The sequence below is a fragment of the Podarcis filfolensis genome (genome assembly GCF_964270895.1).
Source record: "Podarcis filfolensis genome assembly, chromosome: Z".
NCBI classification, from domain to species: Eukaryota; Metazoa; Chordata; class Lepidosauria; order Squamata; family Lacertidae; genus Podarcis; species Podarcis filfolensis.
This window is the reverse complement of record NC_139617.1, coordinates 34,318,079-34,344,615: the sequence shown is the minus strand read 5'-3', so window position 1 is coordinate 34,344,615 and position 26,537 is coordinate 34,318,079. Positions and strand designations below refer to the sequence as shown.

General features: G+C 43.9%; 1 protein-coding gene across 3 annotated transcripts; it reads left to right on the top strand.

Annotated features, from left to right (window-relative positions):
• The first annotated feature begins 522 nt into the window (after positions 1–522).
• TBC1D13 (TBC1 domain family member 13) lies at positions 523–24,498 on the top strand. 3 transcript variants are annotated; one of them, XM_083596494.1, is made up of 12 exons: positions 523–770; positions 8,938–9,011; positions 11,114–11,154; positions 11,754–11,815; positions 12,874–12,973; positions 13,251–13,333; positions 13,469–13,628; positions 14,287–14,497; positions 15,280–15,443; positions 16,606–16,766; positions 18,330–18,387; positions 20,612–24,498. In XM_083596494.1, the coding sequence occupies exons 1-12, from the start codon at positions 748–750 to the stop codon at positions 20,675–20,677; spliced, it is 1,203 nt and encodes a 400-aa protein (XP_083452620.1). In that variant the 5' UTR covers positions 523–747; the 3' UTR covers positions 20,678–24,498. The 3 variants fall into 3 exon arrangements, with proteins under 3 accessions (XP_083452620.1, XP_083452621.1, XP_083452622.1); XM_083596496.1 differs by lacking the exon at positions 11,114–11,154 and having other exon boundaries at positions 552–770; XM_083596495.1 differs by lacking the exons at positions 16,606–16,766; positions 18,330–18,387; positions 20,612–24,498 and adding an exon at positions 15,574–15,820 and having other exon boundaries at positions 540–770; positions 15,280–15,513.
• The last annotated feature ends 2,039 nt before the right edge of the window (positions 24,499–26,537 follow it).

The following is a 26,537-nucleotide window of genomic DNA, read 5'->3' as shown; positions in this document are numbered from 1 at the left end:
ACTCTTAGTAGAAGTAATGTGAATGCAATATGTTCTAGTGAATAATTGTAATATATTTTAACTGTTTTTAATTCTGAATTTTAAATTGTTGGAACCTGCCTTGGAAGAGTGTAATACATTTAATACTAAATATTAATATGAATGGTATAATTAATAGCTACAACCCAATGGTTCTACCCTCAGTAGGACTAATCTAGGTCATATTGTATAGGTGGCCCGTTATTTATAAAGGCTTGCATTTAATGCTCGTCCTCCTCAGGGTAGACCCACTGGAACTAAGACCTAAGCTACTCCTAGTCCCTCAGTTTCAGTGGGCCTACTCTATATAGGACTAATTTAGGTCCCCTTGATTTCTGAGCGGTGTGCACCTCTTTGTTTATTGTGGCTTGCATTTGATACTAGTCCTCCACAGACAGACCCTTTCAAATTAATTAAGGCCTAAGCTTGCCATAGCCCTTACTGTCAGCGGGTCTACTCTTGAGTAGGACTAACACCGGCGCCCACCTCCCCTTCCCCTCCCGCCCAATTAGGCAGGCCAGCCTCCCTGGGGCACCTCCTCCTCCTCCTCTCCCTTGATTTATATCTTCACATTCCCCTTCGCCGGGCGGAGTCTCTGCCCGCCGCGAATGGAGTTGGCTGGTGCTGGGCTGCTCGCCAGTGGCTCCGCGAGTCCTGCGAGTGGGAGAAGGGAACAGAAGAGGAGGCGGCGGAGGAGGCGGCGGCGGAGGCTCCTGTTCGGCCTTCACCATGTCGAGTCTCCACAAGAGCAGGTGGGGCGCCCGCGGGACTAATGGTGGCAATAGCGGCCGTTATGTAGATTGGGGTGGCAGGACTTGCAGTGGACACAAGCGTGGGCAAATGTGTGCTTGTTTGTTTCGTGTCTTTTCTTCCTCCCCCCTCCACCCCCGCCGCTTTCTCCCTTTTGAGGAAGGGTGTTTGCTTAGACTAGGAAACGTTTTCTCCTCCCCACTTTTTTTTGCATGCAAATTGCAAGAGGTGATCTTGATATATTAATGTGTGTTAATGAATTGAAGGCGAGAGGTTTGCAATGGGCAAATGTTTGTGTTTTCCTCTTTTTGGGGAGGGGAAGGGGTTGCATTTAGAAAGCCAGTCCTCCTTCCCTTTTAAAGGAAATATATATTTTAAACTAATAAATAATAATTCGTTTTTTGCAAGAAGTCTGTAAGGGGTGAGTTTGATACTTATTGATATTTAATACGTATTAATGAACCGGGAAATGAGATTTGCAATGGGCAAATGTTTTGGGGTTCCTCACTTGGCGGCGGGGGATGTATGTGTGTGTTTGCTTAGACAGTTTTCAGCACAGCACGATAAAAAAATTAAAGCATTCTATTCATTTGTTATCACTTAGAGAAAAACCTATTCCCCCCCCCCCACCTTTTGGCATGCATTTTGTAAATGAGAACTTGTTATTTATAAATAAATTGGGAAGGGAGACGTTTGTAATGGGCAGTGCAAACGTTAATGGCTTTCCCTCCTTTTTTGAAAGGGTACTGTTTGCTAGAGCCACCCTACTGTTTTGGAAGAAGCCTCCCCCTTTCTCTCTTGCATTGCATTTTATTATTTATCAAATGTTTATTATTCAATCTTATGTTATGCCCTTCACCCCAAAGGAGCCCAAGGGCTGCAATGGATAAGCTTTATTTATTGCTGTTTAGTAGATACTGATATTATTTATCGGATTTGAGAAGGTGAGGTTTGCAGTGGCAAGTTTCTGTAAACGTTATTGCTTTTCCTTTTTGGTGTGTGCTTGCTTGCAGCGGTTCTCAACCTGTAGGTCCCCAGATGTTGCTAGCTAGGGGTGATAGGAGTTGTAGTTCAACAACATCTGGGGACCCACAGGTTGAGAAAGGCTGGTAGAGAGTCATCCCCCACGCCACACTTTTCCTTTTGCATGTATTTTTTAAGTGTGATGCTTATTGATATTTAATCCCCTCCCCTTTCCTGTTTTGCAAGAAGGATGCCTTCTCTTGTCCAACATTTGAGGGGGTTTCTTTTCCTCTCTGCCTCTCATTTGCAACCTTCCCTCTTCCTCTCTCCCCTCCCCTCCTTGTTGGTTCTTCATCTTCTTTACCCTTATTTTTCAAAATGTAAAGTCAAATTATTTCCCTCAAAGAATTCTGGGCAGTGGTCACTGTAGTTTATCCTTCAGAGGGACAATTCTCAGCAACCCTTAACAAACCACACTGCCTGGAATTATTTAAGAGGGGGAAATGTGCTTTGAAAGTATAGTGTGTACACAACTAAAACCACATTTATAACCTACCTTCAAGGAGCTTGTACTAGTATATGTTATCTCCTTTTAATACACACAAATTCCCTGTGAGGTAGGTTAGGCCTAGAGAGAGTTACTAGCTCAGGGTTGCTCAGCATGAACTTGATAGTTGGGTGGGGATTTGAACCCAGGTCTCCCTGGTCCAGTTCTGGCATGCTAGCTATGATACTACCTTGCCTAAATTGATTGTTGCTACAGAAGATTAATCATCCTGGTAAACCCAGGTTGTTTTAATTTGAAACTGATTGATTCCAGCTCCATAGAGAGGCAATTCTCCCTCAAGTTTTTAAAAATGGATTATCATTATTCCTAGTTCTACTGAACCCCATTTTTTTCAGGGGAATGCCATAGCATAGTGGTAGAGGAGCTGCTTTGCATGCAAAATGTCCCATGTTCAGAACCTGGCATCACCAGCTAGGGCTGGAAAAGTTCCTTGTCCAAAACCCATGAGAGTCACTACCACTCAGAGTTGTAGAGTTTCAAGGGACCACGAGGGTCATCATGTTCAACATCCTGCAATGCAAGAGACTTGCCCAACATGGGGCTTGAAGCCACAACTCTGCAATTAAGGGTCTCATGTTCTGCCAACTGAGCTACCTGGAGAGCCACTGCCAGACAGTTTACGCACTACTGGTGGCGCTGTGGGTTAAACCACAGAGCCTAGGACTTGCCGATCAGAAGGTCAGCGGTTCGAATCCCCGCAACAGGGTGAGCTCCCATTGCTCGGTCCTTGCTCCTGCCAACCTAGCAGTTCGAAAGCACGTCAAAGTGCAAGTAGATAAATAGGTACCACTCCAGCGGGAAGGTAAACGGCGTTTCCGTGTGCTGCTCTGGTTCGCCAGAAGCGGCTTAGTCATGCTGGCCACATGACCCGGAAGCTGTACGCCGGCTCCCTCAGCCAATAAAGCGAGATGAGCGCCGCAACCCCAGAGTCGGTCACGACTGGACCTAATGGTCAGGGGTCCCTTTACCTTTACCTTTAAGCTAGATGAACCAGTGGTATGGCATAGTATAACTAGGCAGCTTCTTAGGTTCCTGCTTAAATTAGCCCTTTATGTAGAACCACAAGGACTTGGAATCATGTTTAAATTTTAGGGGAAGGTGGTAGCTCAGTGGTAGAGCATCTGCTTTGCATGCAGAAGTTCCCAGGTTCAATTCCCAGTGGCATCTCCAGGTAGGGCTGGGAATGTCCCTGCCTGAAACCCTGGAAAGCCACTGCTTATCAGTGTAAACAACAATGAGATAGGTAGACCAGTTAGTGGTCAGACTCTATAGTAAGATAGTTTTCTATGTTCATGTTATGATGATTATATTGCTTACTAACCTGTTGAATTGTGGTGTAAACAGAAGTCACTTTTCCACCGGTTTTAAAAGTTGATGTGTTTGCTACCAGCTATGAGTTTGTGGGGTTAAAATACCACCACATGCTGCAGGAATATTTCTTTTATAGTTATTTTAAAATGTGTTTTCTGAAGAGCTCCGTTATCTACAGTGTCAAGGAAGGAAACCACTGTGGCTTGAAAATCGCTCCTCCAGCATTTAGCAATCCATCTTCCTTCCTGGTTTGTTTTTTTTTTGTGTGTGTGTGTGTGTTTTTAGGGAGGGGGTCCATTTCCCTCTGAATGCTCAAAAAATGCAAAGTCAGTTGTTGATGAGAGCATGTTTGTATGCTTAGCCCCCACACTGCAGTGTCATGACATTGCATGACACACAAGGAAAGAACTTGTGTGTAAAGCACCTTTCCTAAACAAATTTGACTAAGCCCCACACGTGGGATGAAGAAGAGAGAGACAACTTCCAGGAGAGAGAGAGTGAGTGCAGCTTTCAGGCAAACTTGACACCTCCCCCCCCCCCAGTGCTTTTTACTTCAAAAAAGGGAATATTGTCTTTTCAACTGATGAAATTCTCTTCACCAATTTGCATGAACTAGTTTGCTTGAATACCATCCAAGGGCGCCAGCTCCTTGCAGAATCTTAACAGTTTCTGCTAATTGCTACGCATTGAGTCTTCTACAAAAGTCAGGGATGTGGTAAAAAGAAGGGGGAAAGCCCATTCTAGATCAGAAATGTTTCTGAAAACCAATTGCTGGAGACCACAGTAGGGGTTCTCACGTCCTGTTTGTGGGTCTCCCGCAGGCATCTGGTTGGACACTGTGACAACAGGATACTGGAGGAGAAGGGCCTGTCTCTTTGTTTTTCTGATGGTGGCCAGCAGTGGTGGCTAGAAGGCATTGGGACTGGTGGGATGGAAGGCAGGGAGATCACTAGTAGTTGGAGCCAGAGCCAGTGGCAGGCAGAGCTGCTTCCTGATTGGTTGTAAGTAAGAAGGCAGGCAGGTGGACTAATATGCAGTTCACATTAGTGAAATAAATACAACATGGGGGACACCTGGTTTACTAGTAGTACAGGGTCTTAGTGGATCACAAGCTTAACATGTGGTGCAGTAGCAAAAAAGAAAAAAAGTTAATGCTAGTCTAGGCTGTATAGTGTCCAGGTCAAGGAAAGTAATAGTACCATTTTCTTCTGCCTTGGTCAGACCACTCCTGGAGTACTGTGTCCCACAGTTTAAGAAGTATATGGATAAGCTGAAACATGTGCAGAGGAGGGTGACCAACCTGATCACAGGTCTGGAAACCAAGGCTTATGAGGAATGGTTGAAGGAGCTGGGTATATTTAGCCTGGAAAAGAGGAGACTATGATAGGCGCCTTCCAATATCTAAAGGACTGTCCCAAATGGAGCAAGCTTGTTTTCTCCTGCTCTGGAGCGTAGGACCCAAACCAATGGCTTCAAGTTACAAGAGAGTCCAACTGAACAAAAGGAGCAACCTTCTGATGGTGTTTGACTGTGGAACAGACTCCCTCAGGTGGAGGGCTCTCCTTCCTTCCTTGAAGGTGGAATGACTCGCTCAGGGGGTTGTGGGCTCTACTTCATTGGAGGTTTTTAAGCAGGGATTGGATAGCCATCTGCCATGGATGCTTTAGTTGCAATTCCTGCAGCGCAAGGTGTTGACCCTGTTGACAGTCAGGATCCCTTCCAATTCTACTATTCTGTGATTCCATGGCACATTTTTAATATCACACTTTTAATAGCAGTTGTTAATTGGACACTACAAACTTAAATGGGGCTCAGTCTCAGCAATGGTGGCCAACCATAGTATTTATGAATTCTGGTACGTGTGTACGTACAGTACGTATCTTGCTGAATTGGGGCTTACTCCCAGGCAAATGGGATTGGGATTGCAACCTAATTCATTATTTTTGAGCATTATCTCTCCAGCAGCATGGCTTTGAATACTCCATTTGCAAGATAACATTTTTTGCAGGACTGCCTGTACAGCTGAGCCTTCAAAATCCTGTTACATGAAAGGGTCTGGGTACCTACATGTACTGTGGCAAACTAACTATGTATATGTTAATGCAATTTGCAGATCTTCCTTTTAATATGCAGAATCTGAGAATATATTAAAACATTAATGTAGGCATCATTCTCCTTCTCCCTTGATGGTGGCCGTGTACTCAAGAGTTTTTAAAATGCAACAACACGCTATTACTAGACAAGTAGCTATCTCTCAATTGAAAATTGAGTACCACTTTCTGAATTGAGGAGTGCCATCTTTTTCCTGGCGAGTGCCTAGGGCTGCAGCATATGCACATCAGACAACAAGTCAACGTGTGATGCTTATTTTATCACTGTATGTCTGAAATGGGGAGGTTCCAGCAGTTTTGACTTCTGAATTCTGCCTGTCATCAAACTGTCGAAGGTACAGAAACCCTGTCATTAAAAAGTTGTAACTCTGGGTGGGACCTTGTTAATCAAATAAGAACAAAACCATGTTTGCTGTGTAATACATTTAACTTAAGTTTAATGATTTTGTTAATACAGTTTCAAAGCCTTGATTCAGTACCTGACAGGGGTGTCACAAGGATTTGAGGAATACGTACCTGCAGCATCTGAACACTCAAGCACAATGCAAACACTTATTATGTTTAATTTTTTATTGTTTAGCAGTTCCTCCTAATAATGGGAGTTGGGAGAAGAGAGGAGGTCCCAAACCTCTCCAAGCCAACCTTTCGGCACCTTATTACATAAACAAGAAAGGAATGCCCACAAACAGAGTGAAATAAACTTGGAAAGATAGGTGTCAAAACAACAACAAAGCAACCTCCCCAACTCTTCTTTTATTCCCTTCCCACATCAGTCATGCTTGCCAGTCTCTCTTTCTCTCTCTCTCCACAACTCTGACTAAAGCTCGTTTTGCTTAAAAATACATCCATTCACACCCTTTTTTGCTCCTCTAAATTGGACTCGGGGCTCTATCTGGGCTTTCCAAACCACATTCTATCTGAAATAACAGGCTGATGCAGTGTTTGAAACTTGCATTGTTCTAGGCACATTTTGCGACAGGGAATTTCATTAGCGCTGAGCTCTGGGCGCAGTACTACACCTAAGCTGAAGGAAACATTAGAGTAGCCATGTTTTGTTTTGTTTTGTTTTATTTTGGAGGGCAGGCCTTTTGTTAGGGGGGCAGAACCTCAGCTATGTGTTTTTATTGATAGTCCTGCCCCACTCCTTGGCTATGCACATGGAAGGAAAGGAGGACTTTGTTCTGCCTCCCCACTTCCATCTACTCTCTGAAGACTGGAGAAGAGACCCTCTTAAGAATATTAAGAGGGTGGGCAGGGGAAGGACTAGACCATGTGAAAAATGAACATAATATTTTAGCTGCAGTTCATTCATTTTCAGCTTTGTATTCTTGTTATTAAAAAAAAGTGCACGTAGACATTCTGTTATTGTGCCCATAACCTAGGTTTTAGGTGCCATTTAACTCCTAGCTTTCATATCTCAGTTTCTAACATTGGGGTGATGGCAGAGAGGGGCTGGAGCAGATGACCGCCTGGAGGAGAAGGAAGAAGCAGAGGGACACCAATCCACCCCTCTCCTATTCTCCAGGAATCAAAAGCAGAGTCAAAAATGCAGAGGAGCAAAGGGAGAGAGAGGCAAGAGGCACTGGTGGCTTAAAAACAGGCTGCTCTGGAGGGGGTGGGCGGGCTGAAAAATCAGCTGAAACAGCCTTTGGAATCATGGGGGTAGAGGGTGGGAACAGTTGTCATGCATAACCATAGAAGGACTGAGCTAAAGGTGGTTTACATGGTTCTCCTCTCCATTTTATCCTCACAAACAACCCTGTGAGGTAGGTTAGGCAGAGAGAGGGGGTGACTGGCCCAAGGTCACACCCAGTGAGCTTCATGGCTTAGTGGGGATTTGAACCTGGTCTGTCAGCTCATAGTTCAACGCTTGAACTGATGGGTCTTTAGACAGAAGCTGTCACATTTTGCCACATATTGGTGGCAATGATGGCCCACAACCTGTTGTTGTTATTTAGTCATTTAGTCGTGTCCGACTCTTCGTGACCCCATGGACCAGAGCACGCCAGGCCCTCCTGTCTTCCACTGCCTCCCACAGTTTGGTCAAACTCATGCTGGTAGCTTCGAGAACACTATCCAACCATCTCGTCCTCTGTCATCCCCTTCTCCTTGTGCCCTCCATCTTTCCCAGCATCAGGGCCTTTTCCAGGGAGTCTTCTCTTCTCATGAGGTGGCCAAAGTATTGGAGCCTCAGCTTCAGGATCTGTCCTTCCAGTGAGCACTCAGGGCTGATTTCCTTAAGAATGGATAGGTATGATCTTCTTGCAGTCCATGGGACTCTCAAGAGTCTCCAGCACCATAATTCAAAAGCACCAATTCTTTGGCGATCAGCCTTCTTTATGGTCCAGCTCTCACTTCCATACATCACTACTGGGAAAACCATAGCTTTAACTATATGGACCTTTGTCGGCAAGGTGATGTCTCTGCTTTTTAAGATGCTGTCTAGGTTTGTCATTGCTTTTCTCCCAAGAAGCAGGCGTCTTTTAATTTCGTGGCTGCTGTCACCATCTGCAGTGATCATGGAGCCCAAGAAAGTAAAATCTCTCACTGCCTCCAACCTAGGCAGTTTTAAAAGAGGATTAGGGAAGCTCATGGAGGAGAGGGCTATCAAAGGCTGCTAGCTATGATGGCTTGCTCTGCTGCCATGGTTGGAGGCACAAGTGCTTTTGAATACCACTTGCTGGAAAACAAAGGGAGAGGAGAGCGTTCTTGGACTTGAGTCCTGTTTGCTAGTTTATCGCTGGCACCTGCATAGCCACTGTGAAAACTAGATGCTGGACTAGCTGGGCCACTGGCCTGATCCATCAGACTCTTTTGTTCTTTTTAAGAAACTTCAGTAGTTTTGGAAGGGGCAGCTGGCTGCTTCCTTCCCCCCACCCCATAGTCTCAACGCTTCGTTTTGCTGCGATAAAAGTCCTTATCTGAACGGCACATTTCTCTGACTGTTTACAATGGGCTTGGCTAGATTGTAGGTGCCCTTGATGCAAATAGTAATAGTAATATTGAACACCATTCAAGCCTGGGCATTAACTTAGTAAGATTCGGGCCTGGTGGAATTAAAAAACAAAAAACCTCTCTTGTACCCAATGTCTAGATCATATAAGAGCTGGATAATAACAAGTAGCAACCTGGAATGCAGTTGCATTAACACTGCTACCTTCTGATGATTGTTGCATTTATCGCCTGTGTGTGTGTTACCTTCTCCTCTTCCTTTAGGATTGCAGAATTTCAAGACATCCTTAGTGAGGCCAACATCTCGCTAGAGAAGCTCCGTGAACTTTGCTTCAGCGGTAAGTGACTTTGGCAAATTCTCCCTCATAACAGACATCTGCACAGGTCTAGTTTCAAGGGCTCAAGCTAAGGCGTTGATCAGAGCTTCCCAGGTGGGATGAGCTTCAACTGATGGAGCCTAGCAAAAAATAATGCTTTGATCAGGGGTGAAAGCAGCATTCTTCAGGCAACTAAAAACCACAAACAACCCATTTCTGGATTTGGAGATAACCATTGCTGTTTTTCACCAGGCGTGCCTTGTGGTTGAAAACACGGATGTAACTAGAACAGCATTGTGATGTGTAGAAGATTGTCTGAATCTGCTGGCATAGCAAAGTGTTTCCCTCCTGAAAAGACCGCTTCTCGACCGCTATCAGTCTTTCCCTTCAATGCACACAGTTAAACTGTGAAACTCACTCTTGCAAGTGGCAGCTTGGTGCAGAACATCTGCTTTGCATCCCCCATGGCATCCCTAGGTAGGGCTGGGAATGTCCCCCTTCCTGAAACCTGGAGAGCCACTTTCTGCCCATGTTAACTGTGCTGAGCTAGATGGGCCAAGGGTCTGAATCAGTGTAAGTCAGCGTGTCACTGTCAGTGTAAACAGGCAGCTTGCTATGGTATGAGCCAGCTTCCTTTCCTGAAAATTAAAAAATAACACAATTGGGTATTACTAAGGGCTAGAACAGGCAGGAGATCTATGCTCGGAGGGCTGTAAGTGGGTCCCTTAGCCATCAGGGCATTAAGTGGTTGTAAGTGGGTCCCTACACCCATAGAGTTTTTGTTCTTTTCCTACGTACCTCTAATTCCCATCTTAAATACATCACAATCTGTTCCCAGGGCTTTTTGCCTTCAATAATTTGCATTATGAATAATATATTTTGCAAAGAGAATCACATGCTGCCTCTGTACTTGGATTGCCTTGTTTGAAAGCACTGTGCAAGTGGTCAGTATTCGCACACAGTCCTGTATCATTTTGTATTCTCCCCTGCAGTGAGTTAAGGGAATGCTGAAATGTTCCACAATCTACTTCTGGCTGCTGTTTCAAACAACCAAAGGCCAACCTGGCTGTCACTGAGTTACTACTTCTATAAATATTTAAACATAGTAACTCTTGGAAACTTAAAAGTGCTTGTGCAACTGATTTTTAAAAAATCTTTTTACGCTGTTAGATGTGTAAATATTGCTTGTCTTGAGATTTGTGTGCTTAAAAAATAACTTAAGAACAGAAGAAGAGCCTGCTGAATCAGGCCAATGGCACGTCTAATACAGTATCCTGTTCTCACTTTGGTCTCATGGCCAGTTTATTAGATTTGGCATAGGGCAACCCAGCTTCAAAACCCTAATCGGACATCTCTGTTGCTCTCTCTGTCTTTCTGTCTGTCTCTGACTCTCTTTTTTCTCTGCCTTGCCTACCTCTCAGCGTTGTTAGGAGGATGAAACGGAGAAATGTTCTAAAGAGCCAGCGTGATACTATGATTACAGTGTTTTTGTCTGGGACCTGGGAGGCCAAGGTTTCAATTGGTGGGATAAAATGAGAAGGAGAACCATGTGTGCCTCCTTGAACTCCATGGAGAAAAAGTGGGATGTAAGCATAAAAATTAGACTAAGGTCCCGTAAAAAAACAAACAGGTAGAGAATACTGGAGGGAATAGAACACACACACACACACACACACACACACACACACACACACGGTGAAGGAGAAGCTGCTGGATGCCTCCCTCCTTTACTTGTTTATTTCCCTTTTTCTGTTTATTTGTTACTTCTCTGCCTGTCCATGGAGTATACGGCTATGCTGCCTATGGTCTGCCCCCGGTGTCTGAAGGGAGGATGCCTCTGAATACCAGTTGCTGGGAATGACAAGTGGGGAGAGTTTCTGCTGTTTGCGGCTTTTGCTTGCAGACTTCCACATTAGGGCATCTGGTTGGCCACTGAGAGAACAGGATGGATCTTTGACCCGGTCCAGCAGCCAGGCTCTTCTTAGATTCTTATCTTCGGAGTGTCACATTTCCCCTCTGAACTGAGAGAAGGGAAATCTAGTCATGAGGATGAAAGTCATGCACTTGGTGGAGAAAGACAGCAATGCTTAATTTCAGTGGTCCTGTTTTTTCTTGTTTCACAGGGATTCCCTTTGAAGGTGGCTTGCGCTGTCTGTGCTGGAAGGTAGGGTTTTTTTTGGCGAGGAGCCTGAGTCTTCTCTTGGTGTTTTGTACAGGCTTAAGAGGTTGCGGTGATGTTTTCAAATCATACTGTATCCACTTAGGCAGAACTCCTAAGTGCTTTACAAACACAGAGCCTTCTCGGTTATGGTTCCCAATTTGTGGAATGCCCTCCCTGGTGGGATCCGTCTCCCTTGTTATTAACTTTCAGGAGAAATTTAGAAAAGCATTCTTGTTCAGCTAGGGATTTGATAGCTGAAAGCGGCTGTTCCCAGAAACCTTGAAATTAGTAATGTGATAGTATATGTGGTTGTTTTTAGGTATGCTTTTGATGTGTTTGCCATCCTGGGCTCCTTCTGGAAGGAAAGGTGGGATATAAACTTAATAAATGAATAAATAATAAGTTGATCCTTGCAGCAAATTCCCATCTGACAGATGGGAGAAATGTGATTTTGTGAGAACGCTTTTACCCCATGGGTATATTGAGCTGGATTTCTTTAAGATTATTGTGCTCTAGAAAAACAGGTAGCCATAAACATTTAGCTAAATAACTGCTGCTCAATAATATAAGGCCCTTATAGTCATCCTGCTCTCTTTATACAGATCCTCTTGAACTACCTTCCCGTGGAGAGCACCTTATGGAGCTCCGTTTTGCAGAAGCAGAGGTACATTCATCTTTTCTGGGTCCTTCATCCCCTGGTTTATGGACTTTATATCACTACTATTTTTTAAGATCAATCTCTCTCGACTTCACAATAGCAGCCAATGCTGCAGTGTTTGATTCTATAAGTATTAATTCAAATACCCTTGCACTTGCTTCCCTCCTGGAATGTCCACTGTGGTAATTTCATACTGCTGATTGTTAGGGCTGAGGGCCATACTTTTTACTTTTTTTAGTTGCTGATAATAGCAACAGATCAGCAATGAAAAAGCCTTTTAAAAAATAAGCAAAAATTACCTGAATTAAACTAAATTCACTGTGAATTGATCTTCCAATTAAAGCTTCCAACTCTATTTTTTTAAAAAAACACAAACCAAAACTTAAACTAGATGTTCCAGTCAGATTAGAATAATGACATTTGGATAGCAAAAGAAAATGTAAGAATAAAGCTTGGCACTTTCTATGTTTATTTAAAGCATATCTAAGAATACTGAGTGGGATGTGGGTGGCGCTGTGAGTTAAACCACAGAGCCTAGGACTTGCCAATCAGAAGGTCAGCGGTTCGAATCCCCACAACGGGGTGAGCTCCCATTGCTCGGTCCCTGCTCCTGCCAACCTAGCAGTTCAAAAGCAAGTCAAAGTGCAAGTAGATAAATAGGTACCGCTCCGGCGGGAAGGTCAATGGCGTTTCCATGCGCTGCTCTGGTTTGCCAGAAGCGGCTTAGTCATGTTGGCCACATGACCCGGAAGCTGTACGCCGGCTCCCTCGGCCAGTAAAGCAAGATGTGCGCCGCAACCCTAGAGTCGGTCACGACTGGACCTAATGCTCAGGGGTCCCTTTACCTTTAAGAATACTGAATACCAGAAGAGCCCACAATCAATTTTGCGTCATTGATGCAACTTTCTCTTTTCCCTCTCTTTCATTGTAGAGCAGGGTTGGGCATCGCATCATGGATCTTCTGGGGTAATCTGGGGCTGCACACTAACTGTGGGTGGTGCCGGTGGGTATTTGGGTTTAAACCTGGTTCCTAACATATAATTCTTTCCCCCTCCCTGTTGAAGGGAATTGTATACCCAGTTTTTGAAGGAAATGATTATACAGCCTGGAATAGCCAAAGCCAACCTCGGAGTCTCTAGAGAAGATGTGACCATGGAGGATCATGTAAGTGCAGCATCAACACTAAGGCTAAACCATGGTCAGAGGCCGTATGCCTCTGAATAATGCCCGTTGCTGGGAACTGTAGGTGGGAAGATTGCGGTTGTGCTCGAGTGCTGCTTGCAGGCTTCCCAGAGAGGCATCTGTTTGGCGACTGTGAGCTAGCTGGGCCTGTAAGTCTGATCCTGCAAGGCTCTCCTTAAGCTCTTAGAAGCCCTGCTTTAGTGTCTGAAGGCCTTTCTTACTCTCAACTTGGCTTCTTGTCTTAAACTCTTCCATAAAGCCACTGAATCCGAACCCTGATAGCAGATGGAACACTTACTTCAAGGACAACGAAGTGCTGCTGCAGATAGACAAGGATGTCAGGTATGTGAAGACGTTGAGTGTAGGGGGTGTGGGAATCCCACCGCCAAAGTTTAATCTGCTTTGGGATGGCTCCCTTTTCGCCATGGTGCTTTGCTTGTCCTTTTTACAAGCCCAATGAATAATTATTTCACCCAGGAGGCTGTATCCTGACATGGCATTCTTCCAGAGCATGACCGAATACCCCTGCCTGTTGATCCTGGACCCCCTGAATGATTTCGAGACTCTCCGGAAGCGAGTGGAGCAGACAACGCTCAAGTCACAGACAGTGGCACGGAACCGGAGTGGCGTCACAAACGTAAGGGAAAGAGAGCTGCGTATTTTTGTTATTGTTGGACTACAGCCCCCATCATCCATAACCAGTTTGGCCAGCATTCAGGAATGATGGGAGTTGTAGTCCAACATCTGGAGACCCAGGGTTAAAAAACAACTGAAATAGAAAATGCCTTCAAATAGAGGTCTGTCCTCTCTAAAGTAGGGACATTCGGCTACCAGATTAGCTTTCAGCTAGTTTTAAGGCCTAATTCAAAATGATGGTCTTGAGTTTAAAAGGCCAAGATATCTCAAGTCCCATCTTCTCCTGTATGAACATGAACTTCTGAGGTGTTTGTGTGTATAATTGAAATTCTAACAATATGAAATAGCAAGAGAGACAAAGTACAAAATATTTTCGAAACAAAGTAAATAAATATACAGTAAAATAAATGGAACAGTGAGGATATGAGTAATCACTCATCATGTTCCAATTCTTGGACAAGGTTATGAATATAGAGGCATATAAAATATGTTGATTGATATTATTTGGTTTTAGGAGTGTGGTGATTTTGTTATAAGCATGTTGTGTGCTATTTCAAAAGGTGGGATTTAAGTGACGGAAATAACGGAGGTTCCATTTGCTCCAGATCTGGTATCCGCAAATGGTTTCGTATGTTGTTCTCCTTCCTTTGATTTCTTAGGTAAGTTCTCCTTTGAAAACGCTGGCCTCTAACTCGCTGAACGAGTATGAGGTTCTGCCCAATGGCTGTGAGGCTCACTGGGAGGTCGTAGAACGAATCCTCTTCATCTATGCTAAACTGAATCCGGGGATAGCCTACGTCCAAGGGATGAATGAAATCGTAGGACCTCTTTACTACACGTTTGCTACAGACCCCAACAGCGAATGGAAAAGTAAGAAGAGCACATGCCCTTCTTGAACATACTGTCCAGTTCTCAAATATTGTAATGCTGAATGTTCAACAAACCCTGGTGTTTTTTTCCCTTTTTCTTTTTCTTTTTTTATTGACGTAAGAAAATTATACAGACAGCAAATCAAAGAAGCCTGAATTAACATTGCCTTCTACCGATAAGAAATAATAATAACTATTACAATAGTGAAAATACTAAAAATACATTTACTTCCCCTTTTGAACTTCTATTCTGGTTACAATATTTTACTATTCTATAAGAATCTTTTATATCCTCTGCTGACCCATATATTATTCTATTTCCCAAATTCAACCTAACCCTCCCCCACTCCCCACTGCTTCCCTTTACCTGTGTGAGATCTTCCCATCATAATATTTTTTTCCTAGTTGCTTTAACAAAATAGAATAATATGAAAACTGTTAAATTATAATTACTTGTTTTGTCCTTACACGCTTAACAATTGCCTATTAAGAGTTCTGCTTTAACACCATATTTCTTCATGTATTCCCCTATGCATTCCCATTCTGTATAGAATTTTTGATTGGAGCAGCCCCTGATTGATGACTGCATCATTCAACAAACCCTGGTTTGTTTCTCTATGGGGCAACTTGTGGCTTGTTGAACAAACCATAGCTTTGGGCTGACTTGACTGTAATACTGCGTTGTAACTTGCTGAGATCCAAGAAACGTGCAAACCAGGTCACTCCCTGGCTTGTGGTCTTGATAACAAAGCTGATGGTATCTTCCTTATCCCCCCTCTATAGAACACGCAGAAGCGGATACCTTCTTTTGTTTCACTAACCTCATGTCTGAGATCAGGGATAACTTCATCAAGAGTCTGGATGACTCTCAGTGTGGCATCACCTACAAAATGGAGAAGGTGTACTCCACCTTGAAAGAGAAAGATGTGGAGCTCTACATGAAACTGGTAAGGAATATTGTTCCACAGTGGCCTTCAAACAGAGTCCTAGGAATCCTTGGTGTGTGTGTGTGTGTGTGTGTGTGTGTGTGTGTGTGAGAGAGAGAGAGAGAGAGAGAGAGAGAGAGAGAGAGAGAAGCATCCTTAATGAAGGGATCATCCATTGTGGCATTAAGTGGTATATCTTCCTATATACATAAAAAGGACCAACTGCTCTCTGAAGCACCTGCCCCTTTAAAACTGTCAGGGGGTAGATAGGAGGGTGGATGAGCTGTAACGAGAGAGAATTGGTGAGCAGGGGCAGCAGAATTTTGAAACAGAAACACTTAATATAAACCAGGGTTCAAATCTCTACTTGGCTATGAAACTCACTGGGGGCCGGTCTGTACCTCTCAGCCTAACCTACCTCACAGGGTTGTTGTGGAGATTAAATGAGGAGAGGGAGAACCATGGAACTCCTTGGAGGAAAAGGTGGTATATAAGTGAAATAAATAAGTCATTTGAATGAACCCAATGGTTACTTGTTCCTTTGCAAAGAATAGCTCTGGTGATCTGTAGCAATTTTTATTCTTCTCATAAGACATGGAAGGGGGAAGGAAACTTCTTGAATCAAAAATCCTCCAGAGAGGTGTAGATGCTAAACAAAACTTAAATGTCTGCTGAACAGTAACTTAAACTTGCAGAGAATTTAACTGCCTTGTAGGTTTGGTTAAGGAAATGAAAAGAGGACCAGCAAGAGCTTTTTAGTAGGCTCAGTTCTGCTCCCCAAAATGTCCCTATTTAACTCAGCTCTCAGTTCAGAGATTGGAATCTTTGTGGTTAAGAGGCAGAACCACAGATCTGATCCCTCCGCTTGCTTGTGGGCCACAGCTCAGTGGCAGAGCATCTGCCTTGCATGCGGGACGTCTGAGGTTCAATCCCCAGCATCTCCAGGGCTGGGAAAGACTCCCTGGTTGAAGCCCTGGAGAGCCACTGCTAGTCAATGTAGACAGTACTCAGATAGATGGACCCAATGCTCTGACTACATGCTCTGATACAAAGGAAGCTTCTTAAGTTCCCTCTCTCCCAGGTATCAAGGGAACTGGAGCAGATATCTCCAGTCCCTAGTCCCCCTCCACACACACTTTTAAAGAAGTGGTCTGAAATAATGCTTTTGTCTCTCCATCGCCAGCAAGAGCAGAACATCAAGCCCCAGTTTTTCACCTTCCGCTGGCTAACGCTGCTGCTGTCCCAGGAGTTTCTGTTGCCAGATGTCATCCGCATCTGGGATTCTCTCTTTGCTGATGACAACCGTTTTGACTTCCTGCTGCTAGTCTGCTGCGCCATGTTGATGTGAGTTCCAGCACAACTGTTGGCAATGCCCCGCATGGATCGCCATTCCATCATGGTGATGGCTGTGGCAAACGTAATTCTTTTTTCAAAGGAACAGAGCAACTCATATAGGAGGTCAGGTCTGTCTATGGCCATTATGCAGCATAGCTGTAAAGAGTCTGTGTGTCCAGAGATAGCCTAACTCTGGAATATGTGTCCAGAGGTAGCCTCTCCTCTGGAGAGAAAAGAAGGATGCATGGATGGCTGTCACCTTCATTGTCTGCTTGTGAGTTTGTAGGTCAGGGTAGGAAAAGGTGTTGTATCAGAAATGGTTCTATATGAATGTCCTATCAATGCAAGGATTTCTACTTGCACAATAGAATGTTTCCCCCTTTTTCTTCCCCCATGTGCTGCCTAAATCTCGGGGTTTCTGTTGTGCAAGCAGAAATCCTTGTACAGATGGAACAAGTGAATTAAATACCATCCTGGCCTCTCTTCCTGCCCCCCATGGGCCAACTTTGGCAGATGGGTTGCAGGTGCCCACCTGTTGATCACCGGAAGACAGGTGACAAATGGGGAAAGGCTTGCTGAGTCCCTTTGAAAACTGCCTGACAGTGCTGATCAGCTGATGAATGCTGAGAGCTCATTTTAAAAGAGAGGTGGCTGTTGGTGCCGATCAATTGATGGGCACTGAGAGCCAGTCCTTTCATGAGCTGTTCGTATTCAACACCATTTGCACATAGCTTTCAGAGATGCCCATCAACTGGATGGCACTGAGAGAGCCCTGTTAACTCCACCAGGGAGCTGCTAAGGGGAAGCTTCCTAGTACAGCTGATACCAGCTGAATGTAGCATCAGGTGGGGGGCAGGTTTGGGGAAGAGAGGCCTCAATATGCTACAGGCAGAGTGACACGGGCTGTGCCCATCGCAGCCAACCTTTTGCCTTTTCCATGCTCCAGGGGTCCACTTGGAACTGTGGTTCCCAAACTCTTCTTGTCCATGGACTACTTGAAAATCACCAAGGGTCTTGGCAGACCACAATTATTTTTTTGCCTGCTGTAGCAATTGTAATGTGCCATTGCTAGGTGCAGAATGGTTTTAGTTGTATTTTTATTGCTTCTTTTATTTCTTACATAGGCTCTTTTATTTCTTACATAGGCACTATGCATTTAAAGCAGTTATTGTACCACTTTATAAACAGTCATGGCTCTATCCCTCCCATAGAATTCTGGAAGCTATAGTTTGCTGAGGGTTGTTAGGGATCCTGTTAACATCTCAACGCATCCTGTTAACAAAGCAAGAGGACAGTGGACGCTCGGGGTTGCGAACGTGATCCATGCAGGATGCATGTTCGCAACCCGCAGCAGCGTGTCTGTGCACATGCGGGTTGCGATTCGGCGCTTCTGCATGTGTGCAAAGCGTGATTTAGCGCTTCTGCGCATGCGCAACCACCGAAACCCGGAAGTAACCTGTTCCGGTACTTCTGGGTTTCAGCGGTCCATAACCCGAAAAAATGCAACCTGAAGCGTCTGTAGCCCGAGGTATGACTGTACTTTGATCATTTCTTTCTCCCCCTGTTTTCTAGGCTCATTCGGGACCAATTACTAGAAGGAGATTTTACTCTGAATATGCGACTTCTGCAGGTAAAATGCGTAGGGGAAGTTCTTCAGTTGTCCTGCTTCTGGTCACCACCCTGCCCATCTCCATGCTTTGATTAGTAGACTAAGGTGGGCAACCACTAGAGAGGACATAAAAAGAGGCCCATCTGGCCCAGCATCCTGTTCTCACAGCAGCCAACCAGATGTCCCAATGGGAAACCCGCAAGCAGGTCCTGAGTGCAACAGCAACACTCTACCCACTTGCAGTTCCCAGTGACAAGTATTCAGGGGGGTAGTACAGATGATAACTCAGTTGGATACAACTTGTATGTATGTATGTATGTATGTACAGGCAATGACCATTCTGCATGCATCCACCACAACCTGGAAGTGGACTGAAAAGGGGGGCATAGGCACAAAAGGGCAGCGTGGGCTTATGCAGAGCGGGGTATACAAACATAATCCCCACGCAAATTGGTTGTTGCTTATATGTACTACACCCATAAGGTTTCTCAGCCATTTACAAAACATAAAGAATCGTTCATCCTGTTTTTGGAGATACTCAATATGGATATAAGAAATGAACAAGAAATAAAAGGAATTGCATTAGGGAACAAATTAGTTAAGATCTATAAATTAAAATCTTAACACTTGCTGGAGATGTAATATGGCAGAAGGAATGATGTACCATGTATGGTGGGAATGTGAAGAAAATAATTCTGGTGTATTGTACATGACAAATTGAAAAAGATGTTTAAAATATCGAGGAAAAAACCAGGTGTTCCTATTAGGTATCTTATCAATAGACATCCCTAAGGATAAGAAAAAAGTGTTTTTATATGCCACAGCTGCTGACAGAATATTAATAGCCAAAAATTGGAAAGGGGAAACAGTCCCATCCAAAGCTGATTGGCAAAATAAGCTATGTGAATATATAGCTGCTGTCATTTTGGCCAATTATATCAGACATCAAATCAGAAACTTAGGAAAGAATGGGAAAGTGTGGAAGAATATATGATAAAACATTGTTCCAAAATAAAACAATTGATATGCATTGATTAAATTTCGCAAAGCTAAAATATGGATAGATAAGTTAATTGCTTTATGGAAGAAAACAAAAACAATATTCACAATAGAAAAAGAAATGTAAGTAGAAGAAGCTGCAACGAGGTGGTGGGAAGTCACAGGGACAGGAAAAGATACAGTATTGAAAATGGTTATAACTTGAATGTAATGTAAAGATCGTTAGAAATGTGCAATTGTGTAATGAATGACAACTAAATAAAAAGCAATTTGGAAAAAAATGAAAAAAGGAATTGCAACATGGCACCACCGTTAAAGTGCAGAAAAAAGTTCTGTTAAATACATTCAACTATAAATGACCGTGATTAAAATGTGCAATAAAACATTTCCTGTTAAGGCAGTTAATACAAGAGGCCAAGGGAATGCCTGTGTAAACAGGCGTGACTTCAAAAGCCAATGGAACACCGATACTGACGGGGCCTCCCATGTTTAGCAGCGACATCAAGTTGTCGTGCTTTATTGTTACTTTACTACTTGCCCTTCATCCTGAGGTCCCAGGGGAGTTTGCAATGATTTAAAATACAACATAAAAAACTTAGAAAGGCTTAAAATGACCAAGTATGCAATCGTCCCCCCAAATAGTTTTTTTCAGGCAGCAGATTTTTGGGGAGTGATAAGATGTTCATCCTTCAGGTCATTTTAAAAATGAAAACCCGCCAGAAAAGGGATGTTGGTTTTACTCCTGCTGAGTGAACCCTTTGCCCTCAGTCACATGAGTGATCCCAGCCAGTGGAATGTCCAGTCTCTCTCACTCTACAACAAATCCCCACCCCACCCCCCCAATTCAGGTTATCTCCCCCCCCCATCGTTTCTTTTTTAAATTTTACTGATATGTTAACCAAAAGAAAAGAAACAAAAACAAATAATTAAAAATTTAAACCATTGAGCGTCACGCCCTGGAAGGACCAAAGGTACAAAGGCGCAGCTCCAAGGGGATAATAAAGTATTAACTCATAACAGAGATTCCCTTTACAGATAATTAAGATAAATAATAATAAAAGTATTATGTGAGTTCCATCATTGCTGAGAATAAAGGTTCTTTGTGGTCTTTAATGAGCAAGGCATTTGCGTATAGTGACCATGTCCCTCAGTGTTTGTCTAAGAAATAAAACAGTGCCATATTTGGGGTGGGGAATGGTCATTCGAGCTCTGCCCTTTAGATTTTTGCTCTTTTCTTTTCATGCAGGATTACCCCATCTCTGATGTTCACCTGATCTTGAAGAAGGCAAAAGATCTTCAAGACTCCAAATAGCCCTGGATCGTAGAGAGAGTCTCTGCAGGTACCTGGAGGTGGAGTCTGTTGCTGAAAGCTCCTGCTTCTGCCTCTGATCAGGGGCCTGACTTGTGTCCTGGCTCTCTGCCCCAGGGGAGGCTTCTCCCCGCTCTATTAATTCACAAGAGAGTGACTTTCAGTTTTGCTGGGCCCTGCACTCTTAACATTTCTTGAATCTCACCTGCTGAAATGATTCCACATCAAGTGACCTATTCCCTTTTCAATTTTGTATTTCTCTGTTAAATGACTCCAGACAGGGAGATGGAAGCACCTGTTTCCCTGTCATTATGGAATGAAGAATATCGAGGGGCATTACTGCTGCAGGGCACTTAATGCGCACACACACAAAAAACCTTTTTGGGATACAGACAGGACAGGCACCAGTGGAATTTGCCCGTATGAGGAGAGAGTTAGCATATTTCAAACCTTGGCTACTTTCTTCTGTGGGGAGTTGCTGGACTCTGCTTCTACTTGTTAAACCCTATTCTGTTCAGTTCCTTCCCGCAACAGCTAAATGCCAGATGGATCTCTGACTTTCTTCCTTCAAGGAAATGGGTATATAGCACTGAATTTCCCCAAGCAAAGCCCTCTCCAAAACTCACCCCTTATCTGATCCCCTCCCCTTTTGATCTTGGCTGTACTTGGAAGCTAGTTCTAACCAGTGAAAACAAGAGCTTTGTTGAATGAAGTTGGATTGGCCTTATCACCCACTGCCTTAGAGAGGGCGCCCTATTCTTTTTCCTCCTACTCTTATTCCCACTGCTGAGAGATTGCAGACCTGCTGCAGCATTGCTACATAGCTCAGGGCCCTAGCAGTTATTGGGCTGTACAGAAGATCTTGAGACACAAAAGGCCAGTGAGTGAGTGAGAGAGAGAGAGACCAAGCTTCTAGGTGTGCTGAACCGAAGTCGCTCCTCAACTGTGGGTTTCTGGTGTAATCCTTCTATCCCTCATTCCAGCTCCTTGGTGTGTGGGTAAAGATTGTCAGTCCTTCTGTAAGTTGGTGGCTTCTAATGAGCCCGTATCTCCTGTGTTTTCCTGGAAAAATTAAAAGATTATGGCAAGGCTCGTGTGTGCTTGTGGTGCTGGGATGTAGTTCATCCACAAGGTTGTCATCCTGAGCATATCTGGGAAAGGAGAGTGACAGCAAGAAGAAGGTGTCCAGCAAGTGTGGGGGAACCTTTGGCCCTCGAGATGATGCTGAACTACCACTCCCATCTGTCCCAGCAAGCATGGCCAATGGGACAGGTATGATGAGAGTTGTAGTTCAGGAACATCTGGAGGGCATCACAGGTTCTCCTCACCTGGTGTAAAGGCTAATAATGGCACAGCACCCAAAGCCACTTGATGTCTTTTCAGAAGGGTGTAGTAAAATTAGGCTCTTTCAAATAGGACTGGTAGCTTATTTTACCTATGTAAGGAAGGAAGCCTGGCAGAACTGACTTTTTCTAAATGAGGTGGCAATAGTTTTATCTCTCTCCTTATCTAACACAGCCTGAGTCTTGACACTTCCGATTCGATATTTTTATCTTGTGTTTTCATCTTCTGGGGGCAAACCATAGCACTAAAGGTTGGCTTTGATGCTGCTCTGCATCATAACTGGTTTGGGATAGTTCCAAGTCCTGTTTCTGAAGCTTATCAGAAGCTCAGCACATGAGCAGTGCCTGAAGTCTCAGAGGGAAGACAAGATGAGCCTTGCGGAGCAGCTGGAAGTATAAGGTTCAATGGTATTCTGGTACCCTTATCCTGCTGTCCTCTGTTTACAAACTCTTGGAGTGCTTCAGGAATCCTGACTAGAGACAACACTAGGATAGAACACATTTCTCAGTTTGTAGGCAAAGGAAAAGATGGCTCTTTCATTCTGCCTTCAATCCTTGCATTAGAAGAAAAAAGGGACAATTCTGCCTCTGGCTCTGTAAAGAGAAGCAACTGCTTCCTCTGAATAGTGCTGCTGTTCTGATTATAATAAAGAGTTACTTCCCAGGGGCAGGAGAAGAGCTGCTGGTTTTCTAAATTTGTGACACTCTAATAATATGCCACACCCACACCAAACATTTGAGAGCATGTTTAAAACAAACTGCTGCCCGCCTCAAAGAGTCCTGGAGACTCTTGGGTGCTGGGAATGGTAGCTCTGGGAAGGGGTTAAACTACAGTTCCCAGGATTCTTTGTGGGGTCATGTGCTTTAAACGTATGGTGAGGATGTGGCCATAGATGTCAGAGTTCATGCCTTTTTTGGGGTGGGGAGAGGTTGCAGAATTTCTTGGTGCTTTTTTTGTCTTTTTAGCAGACCAGAATCTGCATGGTAACAGGTCTACAAAATACCCCTTTACAGACATCTAAATCTTAACCTCTTTCTCTGCATATAAGCAGATGTATCTTACAGTGGTGTTTACACAAAACTAGAGTGGGTGCCCTGGATAAACCAGAGAGATTTCTGGATAAAATGATGTCCTGATCTCATTGAGAGGAATGTGTTTTATGGGAACCATGGTGTGGATTAAATAAAACTTGTTTGGTTGTGGGGGACAAGGAGGTGGGTGAGCACTATCTCACCAAAGAATGGAATTCTCAAGGAAACGTCAGCCCTAACTCACCACCGAATGTGTATGAGAGGCAAGGGAATAAGTGAGCACAGGAGACTTCCGTTGTAAACTTGGTCAGGTCTTCAGGGATGGGGAACCTGTGAACCTCCCAGAGGTTGTTGGACTCCCAACTCCCATGAGCCCTGGCCAGCATGTGACCCTACAATCAGGGGTGATGGGAGTTGTAGTCCAGGGATATCTGGAAGGCCACAGATTCCCCTTCCCTGAACTGGATCCTAGCCTACAGTCCATTGAGAGGGGTACAAATAATGACATTATTATCGTTACTATGTACCAGAATGATGTGTCAAGTAGACCACCATGCCAATGTGAACTGCATTTATTTTTATTTTTTCAAAATTACATAATGACGTTTTGCAGGAAAAATTGTGGTTTAAATGGAGCCAAAGGTAACACAGAGAGAAATCTGACTCAAATATGTGCTCACAAGCATTTAGTTTATGTGGAAATGCTCAATGAAATGGTACAGGCTTGGCCTCTCAGTTCACTAAGGTGGAAAGGGGAAACCGTTTTTGAGAGAAGCTGCAACGTTCTGCTGAGTATGTATAGTAGGAGTAGAGAAAATCTCATGCACAGGCTTTGCTAGACCTGGAACAGATCCCAGTTTGGCCTACAGGGACATTTCCACCCAAACTACATTTATCTGCCCCACCACAGCTGATGTCAGCTCTGGCACAGGTAAGGATGAAAATAAGGGGCATTGAAAATAAGCTGATTGTGTTCCTTTGTAAGTAGGGCTCACTGTCATCACTGACAGCAAGCCCTGCTGGGATCTGCTGTACACAGGAGTTCCCACTGTATATCCATTAAATGCACTAAGGATTTCTCTCATTACAGATAAGATAAGGTGCCTAGATTATTACTTTTTAAGTGACACAGGGTAAGGAGCTGCTTGTCAGATACAGAATGTTCTCCCCCCCCCCACCTACCCCCCCATTCTTCTACATTGTATTTTTCCATTATCTTCCTCAGACTTTTTCTTTTTAATTGCCTTTTGGGAAGTTTGGAGCATGAACCGCAAAAAAATGGTTCTGGGGTTTAGTGCGTGTTCTGTAGTAGCCCAATATTAATGGGCCCAATATTATTTCTGTATACTGGACCACCTACAATACTGTTACAAATTCTGTTTTCATCAGTGTGGCCTCCCTCTTGATTTCTCCTGCCCCCTCAAAAAAATAAACATGAACCTTTGTAAATCTTGACTTGATTTTTTTACCCTCTTCTGACAGTAACCATAAGGGTGGAAGTGACTGGTGTTAAAATGAAGGAGGCAGGATGTGGCAAATGAGTTTGTACAATCTCAAAATAGGTGTGGGCATGAGGTTTTTTGCAACATGGTCTTCTGCAAAAAATGTGCCACCATAAACCTATTATTCTGTTAAAAAATAAATAAGATGCTGCACACATTTTGTTGCTATCATGGGCTTGTCAAGTGGTCTTTTAAACCTCAAAAGTTTAAGCGATGAAAATAAACCAGTCTTTCAAGAACATAAGAATGTGGTGGATCAGGTGAATGGTCCATTTAGTCCAGCATCTTGTTCTCAGAGTGGTCAACCAGATAACCTGTGGGGAACCAGCCTGCAGTATTTGTGCACAAGAACACTCTCCCCTCCTGTGGCTTCCAGCAACTGGTATTCAGAAGCATAGCGCTTGTGGCTAGTAGCCATTGACAGCCCTCTCCTCTTCCATGAATCTTTTAAAGTCATCTAGATGGGTAAACACAACTGCCATCCTGTTCCATAACTGTTGCATAAAGAAGTACTTTATTTTACACACATTTCTTAGTGGTTTTTGCTGCATCAGACTAACCAGTATCCCCTCTAAAAGTGATACTGGCATTTTCTCCTGTGTACTTTTTGGAAACTTCTTTGTATCTGGACACATGGATGCTTTCTGAGTTCAAGCAGGAGGCTTTTGTCTTAAGTTTGCATACAATTGGACTCCTTTCTGAATCATGATGGTGGACCAGAGTTTCCAAAACCACTGATTTTAACCACTGATTTTCAAAACAGTGATTCCTTTACTTCTTAGAATTACTGAGCAGGGTTGGGTCTGAGGCTGCTTAGTGACCTATAAATTACATCTTGGTAATTTCTTGAAAAGTTAAAAAGTACGGTTTTAATATATTATTTAAAGTTATAGTGGTTCTGTTATTGTACTGGTTGAACCTACCAACATGCTCTACACAGTGGCATGCTCTCCACACTGTTAGAAATTATTCTTAGCAGTCTACTAATTCATTACAAGAAGGAAGGCTTTAAATGCGGGTTTATGGAATATAATATGAAGACAGTTGTAGTGCAATACACCTTTGCTTCAGGCCAGCCAAAGCACCAATCTTCTTCTAACGGCTCCCTAAGGTCAAAAGAATCAGCAAGGGCAAGGACCGTAAAGTGTGACTGGCTTTTAAGTGTCCTTAAAAGGGCAGTGTTCTACAATTGTTACATGCTTCGCATATACTGTAAAGTAGTAGAATCATGGAACTGTAGAGCTGAAAGAGACCCAAGGGTCATAGCCCACCCCCCTGTAATGCAGAAATCCCAGCTAAAGAATACCCCTGACATGACCATCCAACCTCTGTTTTTAAAACATCCAGCGAAGGAGGAACCACTACATCCTGAAGGAGTCTGCTTCACTGTACAGGACAGCTCTTATGGCCAAAAGGGACTGCCTTCTTTTCCTGTTAGTGTGTGCTTTTGTAGAAGCAAGCACTGCTTTTTCTATCGCGGGCTTTTGCTCCCCCTGCTTAACCTTTGCTAGAGCCACAGCGGTACGCTCTCAAGCGCCCTTCTTCAGGAGAAGGTTACGTAGCCCTCAGCCTTTCCAGAGCCCCAGGAACCGACCTCCTTAACTCCATTGTGCATTTGGAGGCTGATTTCTTTAGTATCAGGGCCAGCAGAAGACATTTGGGTGCCTGAGGTGAACCCCAAAATGGCATTCCCCACCCACCCACCACGGAAGAAAGGATGAGTGAAGATCAGGAATAAATACTGACATCAGGATCTGCTGCTCCTGTGGGTTCTGCCACCCGAGGCGGTTTTTCACACCTTGCCTCATGGGTGGGCCGCCCTGCTTAGTATTATTGCTACCGTGGGTACTTGTTTTGGAGACAGGAGTGTCTGGCGTGCTCTGGTCCATGGGGTCACGAAGAGTAGGGCACGACTAAGCAACAACAACAGTACTTGTTTTGTGGCAGAGCTGATGTAGCAAGCCACCTTTAGATCACGGCCCGCGC

What these genes read in the sequence shown, in the direction of transcription:
- TBC1D13 (XM_083596494.1), top strand. Translation starts at nt 748, where the DNA reads ATGTCGAGTCTCCACAAGAGCAG. An exon ending in ATGTGACCATGGAGGATCAT is followed by an intron (nt 12,974 to 13,250) that starts GTAAGTGCAGCA and finishes TCTTCCATAAAG; the next exon opens with CCACTGAATCCGAACCCTGA. An exon ending in CAGATAGACAAGGATGTCAG is followed by an intron (nt 13,334 to 13,468) that starts GTATGTGAAGAC and finishes TATTTCACCCAG; the next exon opens with GAGGCTGTATCCTGACATGG.